The sequence below is a fragment of the Macrobrachium nipponense genome, chromosome 38 (genome assembly GCF_015104395.2).
Source record: "Macrobrachium nipponense isolate FS-2020 chromosome 38, ASM1510439v2, whole genome shotgun sequence".
Lineage (NCBI taxonomy): Eukaryota > Metazoa > Arthropoda > Malacostraca > Decapoda > Palaemonidae > Macrobrachium > Macrobrachium nipponense.
The window spans coordinates 1,495,918-1,509,342 of NC_061098.1; the positions used below are offsets into that span (position 1 = coordinate 1,495,918).

General features: G+C 36.3%; 1 protein-coding gene across 3 annotated transcripts in view; it reads left to right on the forward strand.

Moving 5' to 3' along the window:
• LOC135209555 (serine/arginine repetitive matrix protein 1-like) overlaps positions 1-13,425 on the forward strand; it is a 51,568-nt gene that overhangs the window by 29,113 nt on the left and 9,030 nt on the right. For 2 of the 3 annotated variants that reach the window (XM_064242212.1, XM_064242213.1), the window contains exons 2-7: positions 3,282-3,371; positions 4,169-4,294; positions 10,902-11,072; positions 11,226-11,359; positions 12,284-12,388; positions 12,704-13,015. In XM_064242212.1, the coding sequence (XP_064098282.1) occupies positions 3,282-3,371; positions 4,169-4,294; positions 10,902-11,072; positions 11,226-11,359; positions 12,284-12,388; positions 12,704-13,015 (938 nt within the window). Of the gene's footprint in view, positions 1-3,281; positions 3,372-4,168; positions 4,295-4,588; positions 5,435-10,901; positions 11,073-11,225; positions 11,360-12,283; positions 12,389-12,703; positions 13,016-13,425 lie in introns of those variants that run through there. The other variant, XM_064242214.1, reaches the window with a different exon arrangement.

Here is a 13,425-nt window from a genome sequence, read left to right on the forward strand (position 1 = left end):
GGCAAGCCTAGTATCCTGGCGTCTTATTCTCGGTGAAAGTGACGAGGACAGGAGGAATAAGTGGCTGGCAGCCATTAAATGTCCAACTCATGCAAGGCTTAAAAAGAATGAAGATGAAAGAGTATTGGGACAGAGCACTTCATAATCTGGCTAAAATTAACTTAGGAAGGTAGAGCACTTGCAGAGTAAATGAGTAATATTTTTACTAAGTTCATAAGGCCCACACCCTATACTACCTTAGAAATGTCTGACAAGTGCTAACCATTGCTGATACCAACATTCCAATAATATTTCCACACTACCTCCAACACATGGACAAAAGTTTTCACCCATACATATTTTATTCGTCCTATCTTTCAGTTGGAAATTGACCTACTATATATGAAATAATATAATTTTAAGCAAAATATTTGAGCATAAAAGCATTTGTGTATAGAAATATTCAGAATGACTTATTTTCATTGACATTTCAGAAGACTGCTTGAAACGCATGCAATTTCATGACATTGAAAATTTAAAACTATTATTCCACCACATTCCTTTATATTTATTTATTTTAACCCAGATATTTCACAACATAGAAAATTTAAAACTATTATTCCACCACATTCCTATACATATATTTATTTTAACCCAGATACCAACAATAAATACATAAAATTATAATTCCATATTTTTAGAGTAAATTACAATAGACTTCACAGGAGCAACGTTAGTACGTATTCCCAGAAAATGGATCGAGATAAAGGACCAATGAATTTCAGACCCTTCCACTATTAAGAGCAGCGACACAGACTGCTTGTCCTCACGTGAAAGTTGTTTGAAACTACTGGATTCTAAACCTTTATGGAAAGCGAAATACTGTTTATTTAATTTGAATATTTATTGTTGCCATGAAATGCTTTTTCTCTCATGGTAAGTGAAGTTAACAGACTGAAAAACTTAAAAATAAGCAACTTTGAGAATATTTTTTCCACATTTTAAGAAATGAATACAACACTACATGGGAATACATATACGTACACTGTAATAAGCAAGAAAGAAACCTTACCCTGCCAGACATGTACAGTGTGCACAAAACACTTGACAAAGTTAAATTAGATGAGCGAGTCATCTGCCATCGTACTGCGCATGCGCCAGGTATGCTTTATTTGTTTACAAACATAATCTCTCCTATATATCCCACCTTCCCGATAAAAGTACTTGAATCCCCCTGCCATGGCTCCCATGAGCATCAGTCAAGAGTTGTGGCCCATCCAGGCAACACATCGAGACCTCTGCACTCCTCTTGAAGTAAGCGGTTTCTGCGAAATCATGAAATAATGGCATAATTTCTGATTAAACAGTCTAGCCATGTGCAGTGCTAACGTACATGCCATGACGCTCTTAAAATTTTTACCTAAAACTCCTTAAATGTAGATGATTGATGCCATCTTAATGTTTGTAGAGTCACTTGAGTAAACAAACTGCCCATTTCTTGTGCTAAATCCGCAAAACATTTGTACCCATAGATACTGGTACAGTTTCCTTACAAAAATGGTAAACAATGTTGCCCTTCAAGTTGAGGCCAGGAGAAACCCAGCGAATTTTTGGGGATGCCAGTGCGCTCGATACCTAGCATCTAGGTCAAGTGAAGACATCTAGGTTATATACCTTTGTATGATTAAAAGTGAAGGTTTTGAATACTTAGAATGAGATTTATGAATTTCCAATGCTAATGCTAATGATATCTTATTGCAGTTATAATTTGATCTTTCATAATGCATTTTATAAAAACCCGTTTGCCAAAGCTTTCGGTGGCCATGCTGTCGGAGGTCACATGATTAATTGCCTGGCCGGGGCCACAACAAAGATTTATTGCCATAAAAAATTAAAAGGCCCAGATGTGAATCGACCATGGAATTGTTAATAGTATAGGGAAGTTAGCATTTAGACACATAAATTAAGAAAAAAAAAAAAAATGAGAGTTTATATAATGAGTAGTAGTCATTTAATATTTTGGATAATCAACAAGTATTTTTACATACTGTTGTATATACTTATATTTTTTCTCAATCAAAATATATGGGTCTCAATGTTAACCTTCCTTTATTGACAATTTTCTGGCGTTTCAAAAGTCGGCCCCATTAGTTTCTTACGGAGTGAAAACAGACAAGTGGCTGGAGCAGTGATGATTGCATCACACTTTTGGGACTCCGTCCTAGCATGCAATCATTAAAGGGCATATTTATTTCGGCCATAATTATTAAAAAATTTTATAAAGTCAAAATAGTAATATGACAAGTGCTAGTAACAAAATGCAAAACTTTTGTCATAAACAATTCACTAATGCATCATCTGCTTGCAGATGTTTTTGGCAGTCAGATATACAATAACGGTGAAAAATTGTTCACACCATGTTTTTGCCGTAAACACAGTCTTGTATTCCAAGTGGAATTTGGACTGAATTAAGAGCAAAGGTGTTGACTTAACCAGAAGAAAATCCCAGAGCAAATGCAGAGTGAGGGATAATGGCCACTGTAGTAGGCCTAGGTATTTCTGAGGGAATATGACTGAACCAGACTTACCTCTGCCTAATCTAGTCTTGGACACTGTGCCCTAACCTGGCCAGAGGGCTTGGGCACCCCCCTCCCCTTCCTTCCCCAAGTTTTAAGCTATGACACCCCACCCTGCATTTTACCCAAAATCACAAAACTCATGGAGGATTAGTAACAGTTGCTCAATAAAAATTTTAAGGCATGGAAATTTAGCACGGGAATGGCTTTTTGCATTGGAAAACTCCAGTGAGCAACTTGTCCTTCATATGGCTAATAGGTGTTCTGATCTGATCTGATCTCCTATTCCAGACTCCTAGGCTGTCTTGGAAGGTGCCTTTTAGTTTGCCTCTTTCTCCTGTTTTTCTGATTTACTAAATGATCAATTATTTGTCACTTTTGTTTTGACTGTCTATTATTACAACCATTTCTGAACAAAGTATGTATGTACAGTAAATTACAGGTACGTATTCAATTATAAATTGACATGAAGAACTACTGTATGTCATCTAGGTAGTAGTAAAAACAAAAGATTTGTTATATCCATAACCTTTGGTAGAGACAAATTTTGTTACCCCTCTAAACTCACTAAGGGTTAAAGTCAAGGAACAAGAATTCAACAATTCGAGTGTTACAATTTGATTTTCACCAGTCACAAATACGTTTAGTTTTGGGTATTTTGTTTACAGCTGTTCTCTATATATATATGTATGTATATTATGCTTAATAAATTTTACCCTTTTTCAGGGAACGTCTGCAGAGCAGGACAATCGATTTAGTAACAAAGATAAAAAGCTCATGAAGGAGATGAAGTTTGCTGACAGCTTAAATAAGAAGGTCAGTTGCACTTATTATAAGGTTATTAGGACTATAGTCATTTTAAATTAATATGACTTGCTCAAAGGATATGAGATATATATGTAAATGGGAAATGAACATTAGATCAGTGGAATGTGCAGAGGAATGCTTCAAAGAAAGTTTTTCATATTTCATACTGTTCATGATCCAAGGTACAAATGAGGCTCTACCCCATAATAAGGACTAAGAAAGCAAGTAAGGGTCTGCATTAGAATAATGTTTCTTTTCTAAATAGGTGTTCCTGAAAATGAGATGACCTTTTTGATTTACCTATCTGCTTCATATGTCTCCAGTTTCTAATTTCTTCTTTATGTGTCTCAATTTTTGTTTTGTTTTATTTCCCCATGGTTATTGACATTTAAAAGTAAGAATATGATACTACATACTATAAAGCTATTAGACCTGTTGCTCTGTTACTGAAAACGGTTATTCCAGATAATTCTATGTAACTTAGTGTAAAGTAAACCGGGGTTTTATATAGCATAGTCTGGCTTTAAGTAATAGATATGTAATGACTCTATTTTTTGTTTAGTAAGGAAGGGAAACTGAAATATCTAGGTCTGTGTTTGATATTGTTACTTTAGCTGATGAAAAACATGAGGATAAATTAAATGTGTATTTATATTATTAACATAAAGGAGAAACTGTTACTTAACGGCTAGTCATTGTTGTGTATGATCTTGTGAAGGTCAACATTTGTTCTAGAATCTGAATTATATTCAGTTCATGGTTAGTAAAACTTTTTCATAGTTGTGATTGAACTCCTTATATTGCAGGTGGATATGACAAAAGTTCGTTTGGAAGTGATAAAACCTTGGGTCACAGAAAAAATAACAGCAATTTTAGGCATTGAAGATGACGTTGTCATAGAATATGTGTTCAACCAGCTTGAAGCAGAAAAGGTGAGCCTTTTATCCAAGGGAATGGAGGCATGAATGTTGGTGCAAGTTGGTGTTTGTAGTTTTTTCTTTCCTGAATATCAAAATTCAGTATTTTTTTTCAAGATTTTAAGAGGAAAAGGGTGAAACCTGAGTAATTCTGCTGGGGTTTCATGCTTTTAACCTCCAGAGAGAAATCTGGTATGAGAGGAGGGTGAATGGTTATGCGTTCTTAGTTTCTGTACTTTACAACACAGATACATTGTTTGATTTTAAATTTAATATTCTCTGACCATGACAATCTTTCCTGGTAATCAGCAAGTTATGCCAAAGGGGGTATTGGTCCATTGAGACGGAGGCGCCTCACCTATGCTCCACCCGCAACCCTAGGATTCGATCCTGCCCTCTGCCTGACTGGCCTCATGTATAAGTGAGGCTGGTCTGTGATAGCTACTTCTCCAGGTTCTTTCTAGCAGGGATTTGAACGGCCTAGTTCAAATACCTTGCGAGTGAGGACCACCTGGACTGCATAATTCTTCTGATGCTCAGGTTAGCAGCCTGGGACCACACGAGAGGCGCATACCTACACTCGGCCGATGCCTGGGTGTGTTTAATCCTGGGGCCTTCTAAGCCTTGGGAGTTCATCTGCCAGGAACTAGCCTGGAATACCCTGAGCTCCTATGGGTATTCTGGGAGCACTTCAAAACTTCAAGACAGCCTGGGCTCCCTGCCTGGGCCTATTTGGAAGACGCTCGGGCATCCTGCCTGGGCTTATTTGGAAGACGCTTGGGCATCCTGCCTTGGTGTATCTGGAAGAAGCCTGGGCTAACTGAAAGCTGGGAGCTGTGACCCGAACCCTTCGTGGAGCCAGACCGCCATCACAATGACTGACGCAAGCATGGAAGCTGGGATCACGAAGTAGATACCTGGCCCAGGCTACATAGACCTGGGCTACCTCTGGTCCTGCCTGCTTCATGTCCTCCTCCCTGTCCTGTTGGGGGAAATTCATTGAACTGCAAGAGGGAGACTGCTGGGCCATGTATGTGCCTGGCGTGATGTTATCCTGCTTCAGCCACAGGAGCACGATTGTTGCAAGCCTCTCCATATCAGGTTCTGCTGCTGCTGTCTTCCCACAGGTGGCCTCAGTGTCACAGTTTCATTAAGGTACAGAAGTCTCTAGACCAGAATTGAAAGAACAGTCAAAGTTAGCCCTCAACATAAATCTCGAAAAGAGGATTTCAGGTGCACTGTTGCACTTTGCAGGCTGGACAAGGGATATTCACATGTCGTGTTAGTCGAGTGTTTTGTAATAGATTTATGATAATGATTATTCATTCATTGTAAGGTTGGAAGTGCCGTTTTGGGCGTTAACACCTCAACATCCAGGATAAAAAGTACCATTTTGGCTGTTGTTGTTTCAACATTTCCATTTCTCTTGAAGGTTTAGTTAAATTCTGTAATAGTATTTTGAAATGAATGAGTGAGCAATCATTAAGTAGGTATGTCCTGTTCCTGTGAATTGTGAGATGAATTAAACATTCAAGAAAAAAAACATGTATGTTACATAAATTTAAGTGGGCTATTCTTTTCAGTGGTATTTACATAATTCTTAAATTTTTTCTTTCAGTTTAAATGGAAGACTTGGAGTTAATAATGATTTTTATGTCATTTTAAATTAATTTTATTTGATTTCCATACAGTTACCACCCTTTCTGAATACAGTTTCTTTAAAAGTGTGTTAGGGACCTTATATTTATGCTTGCGCAAGTCCTGGATTCATTGGATGAATGATTGACAAGGTGGTACTCGATTAGTATTCCATCTTCAGTACTTATAAAATTACCCATGTAGTCAACTGATTTCACTACAGTACTATGTACAATAGCCTGTTAGTGTAGCAGGTGCTTTAGGCTGTCAAATCTTTTTACAATATGATTTTGAGCCTATCAGATCAGCGCTTTAGTACATTTATTATTCATTTTAAGATATTAATCAGCAAAGTAATCCCTGGAAAGTTAGCATAGCAAGAAAGAGACAAAACAATAATGTAGCTGAATAGTAGCAAAGATTGACAAGTTGAAAGTGGATAAGCTGGGGGTGGGGTTATTGTATCCGTCAGACAGATAGATGTCTTTTGGGACCCATGCAGGTGTCAGTCATAGTTATTTCTCTTTATAAATAAAAAAAGAATTGTGTTGGGGAGATTTGTCTCGTCTCATTTTTCATAATCACGTTTCCTTTGGGCCCAGTTGAATCCTATTACCAGCTAACACGTATTTTGTCACATAGTTTCCTTGTAGTGTTTTTTGATATGCTAAGAGCAAGTATTTTTCCAAGGTAGATCCGAGTTAACACCATATCATATTAGGGTTTGGAATAATCTAATTCAAATTAAGGTAAATTTGCCGAGAAAATATAGGTCTGGTAGATGCGTAGGCTACTTTCATTGCCAAGGTCTTATTTAACATGGATATGCAATTTAATCTGATGTTGAAATAGCACGATCTTATTTATAGCTTTTAAGTACCTTGTTTGTTTCAGAATCACTATGACTCAAGTGTAATGTTTACCTGTAAACTTGGAAATAGACTAGGTTGTAATGGTAATTTCATTAGTAGCAGATAATTTTGATATCCAATCTGGCTTTTTGCTTATGGCATCATATTTGTTTCATAGTGGTATTTGGCAATTATGTTGTCTTGATCTGCAAGCTTCATAACTTTGTAAGATTCACAATATATTTTTTAAGCAAATGAAGTAAGGTGAATCTTTTGCAATACAGTTTTTAAGCAAATGAAAATATCTAAAAGTATACCCTCATTGTAATTTCCTTTTTATTTTTGTGATTTTTTATTTTTATAAAAAGAAGGGAATGATAAATAGGTGATGTCAGGAAGCTAGAACAGATTTGAGGGTGGTTAGGGGTCATTGTTAAAGTTAAGATGGCAGTAGTAGATATGCAAACTATTTGTTAAATGTGTCAGCTGGTGGCATAGTCTTTTGCTATAGGTTAGCACTGCTGTACTCTTGACTAATTGTGGCTGGAAATGTTTTCCCCTTAGATTAGGGTTTTCAAAGATTGCATGATATCCTATTTCACATCCTATTTCACACATCAGTGATAGCCCGTATGTAGTATTCCATTTTGAAAAATGACCAATGCATATTTTTATGAGGACCCAGTGCCATACACTTAGTTGGAAGACCATGTAACAAAAATATTTTCACCATTCCTCAAGTATTCGTATAATGACCAAAGCTCTTGATTTACTTTAATGTGAGTGTTTGTAACACAACCTGGTATCTGAGAGGTAGTCTGTCTTAGGGGGTTGGGGGACTTTGCGTCAGTTACCTCAGAAAAACATTTGTCATTGCATCATTAGACCCTGTAGGGGTAGTGCCATTCTTTGCAGCTTTTTGCCCCTAACTGCAACTTCTTTCATTCCTTTTTACTGCACCTCTATTCATATTCTCTTTCTTTTTAGCTTATGTTCCATCATCTAACGGTTGTTTCATTGTACAACTGCGAAGTTTTCCTCCTGTCACGCCTTTGAAATCTTTATAGTTTCCATTTCTGTTTCAGTGCTGAATTCTCATAGGTCCCAGTTTTTGGGTTTGGCTTCTATTTTATATTTCAGTTATATCAGTAAAGGTCTTTGTCATGGATTTGTTACTTACAGCTTTCTTTTTGAGTAGTCTGAATGTGTTGTTATACTGTACAGTACAAAAATTGTAGAGTATTCTCTTGGTTTGTTCTCTGTATCCTACTTGTAGAAAATCCCATCATCTGTGGGTCATTTTGCAGTGACATATTGAGTTTTATTACAAAAATATCTTGGCAAGATTTTACAGTTGGTATGTCTTGATTGTGGGGACCATCAGGCACAGATGACTCGCTTCCCTAGGACTCTGCTTAGTATGGTTTGGCATCCGAAAGATTTATGTTATTTGGTGTGCTGACTTCAGATGGAGTAGGTTCTAAGTATCTCTTGCTCTTCCTCAAGAAGACCAACTTAGAATAAAATTACTGGTCCACCATGAATAGGTGGAAGGTCCATAAGAATATGAAAAAGAACATTGTATGAACACACTCTTAAAAGATGGAAAAAGTGATTCTGAAAAACTATAGATGTTCTTAACTTTCTTTCGGCTGGTCATGTTCATAATCCCAAGCACATTTTTTCTGTTCAGAATTTTTGACTGTGTATCCCAGTTCATATTCTAGGGAGTACCAGAGATTTCTTTTTAGTGCAGCTTTAGTTTTTTTTAATCCCATTCACTCAGAATGTTGAGAAGAGTTATATGCATACCACAGTATAATTAAGAGCTTTGTACATTGTATGAACACAAAATTTGATCAGATTTTGCTTTATTAATACTGTAGAAGCCTTTAATTGTTCTGGAAGTAATGGTGATGGATGCAAACTTTTCTTATTAAAGAATGGCTATCTCTTGGCTACAGGGAAGGGTTAATCTAGTGTGTGTTTTTTTTTTAATGTTCCAGCTGATGAAATTTGCTATTTAGCTTGAATTTGCCTTCAGTGCAGCATATAATGTTCAATTTTACTCCTTCTATTGCTATTAGGTAGAGAAAGTGGTTTTTGGCTGTGAATTGAGTAAGAGAAGATTTTGAATTTCAACTATGTTATTAGAGGTGTAACAGTGATGATGTTTGTTTGTTAGGTAAGTAACTAGGAAATTTAAGTAGTATGAAAGATTTGACACGTGTGTGTGAAAAAAAATGTAAGTGAGGCCTGCTTGGCATTAAATGTTTTCATTTATTATTATTTCCATGTATCAGTTTGAGTGATCTGTAGAATTTTTTAAATTCAGAAGTGTTTACAGTATAGAATATCAAAGAGGAGATTTATATTATTTGCTAATGGCTCCTGTTTATAAACGTTTTTTTTATGTATGCATGGGTATGTGGTTGCTAATATTCTTTTAGAATTTAGACATTTAGTGGTTTATTGTTAACAAATGTCAGATACAACAATGAAAGTTAGGCTGTCAATCTTTTTGCACCTAATAATTAAAGAATGGGAATCTTTAGTAGAAAGATGTTGCTGTAATGCGGGTAGAAAAAACGGTGATATTGTTTCTTGCTGGGGATGTTACATGAGGGGTTGTGGACAATATGTTGGCTGGTAAGGTTTCTTTTTATTTAGACCAGTTAATTTTCTATTACTGTAAGGCAACCAAAGATGTTCAGAACTAAATTAGTAGTCTTGCATTTAAGAGAATTTTGTACATCAAAATAATGTACATGAGACATTTTTCTGGGAGTAATGTTATTCCCTATTTAGTTTAGGTTTAATGAAATGCTTGCTTATGAGTTTAGCACATGCTATTCCTATCACTTCAGCTGTTGTCAAGTTAAAGATGATGTTTTAAAACATTTTTCAAAAAAAGCTTGCCTCTTTTCATCAAAGCATATGCTAAGACTGATAATACAGCAACCACTGTGTAACTTTTGATTGTAAGCAACTGATGTGTATCTTGACTCAGCCTTCTAGGAGGAGTGGGGTGGGAGCCTAAAGCATCAAGTCGTCGTTAGTAGTGGAGTCTGTGTGCGGCTTTCACAGGTTTGGTGTAATAAATCCATGTAAGACCTATGATAGTAGTGCGCTCCCTCTTCTACAGGGATCATGGCTGTTTTTGTGAGACTTCAAATAGTGGGTACCCTGGGGGTTCAAGTGATGAAATAAGAGATCCTAACCTCGTTTCTTACAACTTACGCTCAATCGCACTTTGGATACCAACCGGTCACCTTATTGCTTTTGGCAATCTTATCTTTAAACTAAGCAGACAAATAAAATTTTATGTATTCCCAGTGACTGCAAATTTCATTTAATTGAATTTCCACTTGAACTTTTGCTCTAAGATCTGGTCAGCTATAAGTTTTGCAATGATAATTTTGGTGTTACTCTTGAAATGGTGCATGTCTGCAGTTCTCATGGAAAAAAGTTTTGTTTTGTTCTGTCAAGTGTCAAAATACTAAATATTTCAGTACAGGTTAATAACTGAAGAATTATAATCAGTATCTTTTAGATGCAGTACATTGTTAAATAAGAAGTTCATACTGTATTACCATATATAAAATACTTTTGTAAGTAATTAAGAAATTGGTCAAGAATTTAGATTTAAATTAAAATAAAAAAGTTGGGAAACTTGAAAAGGTTAGGATTTTATTTTGTTACCAAAAAACATGGGTTCCTGTTTATGAGTATTTGGTCACAGACATTACATGTCCAGTTCCTAGGGAAATGTTTAAAACAGTTTTTGAATGTTGTGGACACTAAGGTGAAGTAGAAGCAAAAAATTTGTTTCCTCTTGGAAAGTGAAGTCATTATTAGCATATCCATCAAAGATATTCATTACAGTAGCTTGATGAGTGGCATATTTGTCATCTTAATGATATAAACTTTCATTCAACTTGGTTCTTGCTGGCCGGGTCATAGAACAGTACTTGAATGTTGTGAAATGACATTGTCGAACTCAAATGAATTGCAAAGAGGATATCGATATCTTTCCATTTGTTGTTGTATTATTTTTCTGTAAATACTATATCAGTAAATGCTTGATGTGTTTGAAAGAAATGTCTTAGGTTTCTTTATATTTTCTTTTGTAGAATCCAGATCCAAGAAAAATGCAGATTATGTTAACGGGATTCCTGAATGGGAAAAATGCCAGAATATTCATGGGACTAATGTGGGATCTCCTGTTGTCAGCCCAAGCAAGTCCTTCTGGAATTCCCAAACAGTTTCTGGATCAGAAAAAGGAAGAATTGAAGAAGAAAATGGTAAAGATGGTTGCCTTACATGTTGTACCGTAGTGTAATGACTAGTATGTTTGTGTATCTTTTACTACACATTCCTTCTTGAAATTTCTTATATTTCTGGAGTTACTCCAGTTGTTTATCTTTGCAGCGAGTATGTATTTTGCTCAATTTCAGGAAGAGGAAGAAAGAGTCCAGAAAATACAGGAAGCTCGACGTGAAAGGGACAAGGAGAAAGAAAAGGAGAAAGATAGGGACAAAGATAGAGATCGGGATAGAGACAAAGACAGGGAGAAAGATCGTCGAGAAAGGTTTGAATGTTGACTCGCTCTTTGTAATTATGTAGTTTTAGTAACTCATGAATTTACGTGAGGCATTTTGTTTTGAAACCTGATTTTACTTGCCATTGTATTTGTTAATCATGGTACTTTAGAGGGCATTGTTCAACCCTTCCCCTGACTTGAAGGGGGAGAGGTGTAATGCTAATTTATAGTAAACTGCTCTAAAGGAATTAGGAAGCACCTCAGTGGCGTGATCGGTATGGTCTTGACCTGCCATCTCGGTGGTCGTGAGTTTGATTCTCTGGCAATCCACTGAGGGGTTAGAGATGTGTATTTCTGGTGATAGAAGTTCACTCTTGACGTGATTCGGAAGTCACGTAAAGCCATTGGTCCCGTTGCTGAATAACCACTGGTTCCATGCAACATAAAAACACCATTTAAACAAACAAAACAATCTAAAGGAATTGGGGAAATTTTTATAAGCAATTGGCACATGTTGTCCAAAGTTGTTGCTGTTTAAGGAATAGTATTACTTTTAATGCAGAATGACAATAAAAAGACATACAGTACAATTACTCATTTAAACTTACTGACATTTGAGGACAATGAATTGAGAACTTGGATTTTCTAACTTCTTAGACCTCACCTTTTTCCAGTTTCCATTTGAGAACAAATTCTTTGGTGTTGAATTAGATAGCTGTTTATACTCTTGCATCGATCACATCTGTATCACTCATATTCTTCACATTATTTCAATGTCTTATAAGAATTCTTGTCCTTGACTCGAAATTGGTTTCTCTTCATACAGTCTCTCGCCATCTGCACTTTTTAATGTAAGATCCTTTTGCTAGTCCCCTTTTTTTTTAAACTATGAAAAACAAACTTCATACATTTTCTTCCCCAAGTATTCTTTCACATATATTTTACATCCTGCTTCATTTTGTGTGTTTGCAGGAGAAGTCGTAGTAGGGACCGATCATCCCGTGGCTCACGTCGAGACAGGTCCCGTTCACCTCGTTCAAAAGATGATAAGAAAGATTCGAAGAAGGATGCCTCTAGGTAGATATTTGGTATTTGCATGTGTTGGCTATGGCTATTACAATGTTTGTTTTCTTATATTGGGTTATGTCATGCTCTGCCAATGTGTACTGTTGTATTGTATGTCAGGAGCAATAAGGTGTCTTGGTCTCTAAGTTTGTTTAACTAATTTCTTGGTATGCCACCAATGATTTATTATTTACTGACAGCCACAGTGCATTTTGCACCAAGTACTCCATCTATGAAAGGATATGTTTACATCCTAGGAAAAATACATTTTATTTTAGAATTTGGTATTTTTGTGAGTTAATTATCCAGAGGATTAATTTTTTTCAGATGGGAGAAGAAAGATGAACAAAAGATCAAGGAAGAGAAGAAAGAAACAAATGGTGAAGTTTCTGTCAAAGATAAGCCTTCGGATGTGAAATCCCCAAAGCAAGAGCCCATTTCTCCAAAACCCGACCTTCAGGTAAAGCCGGAGAAGTTGGAAGTGTTGCCAAAGAAGGAGAGAAGTGACAAAAATGAAAAAGACAGTGGTCACTCTAGGGAGAAGGACAGCGGCCATTCTCGGGACAAAAATGACAGGGGCCACTCGAGAGAGAAGGTTGACAGTAGCCATTCCCGTGACAAGAAGAGCCATAGAGCGAGGTACCCTGGTGATCTTGAATATTTTGAGGTTAAGTCTGTGCAAAGTGGAAAAGAAATGGAGAGGACTGTTGTGAGGTATCATAAGGATATAGCTTATTTTGCATTTAATCCCTTCCCAGAACTGCTAAATACAACCAAACCTCTAATAAAAAAGAAAGATTCCACATACCAGTAAGTTTTTTTTAGCTTTATTGAATCAGACAGTAGCTTCAGCCAGCTCTAATGGAAAGAAGAATTGTTTTAAATATGCAGTTATTGTTCTTGTTCATTCTGTTGTTTGTCCTTGTTCATTTAAAACTAATTTTGTGTGGTTTGGGGTAGCAACATTATGTCTTGTTCCTAGATCAGTAGTAGTGAGTCTGTCAGGATTTTTATTTCATTGTTAACAGTTGTCCGTTGTTAATTCTTTG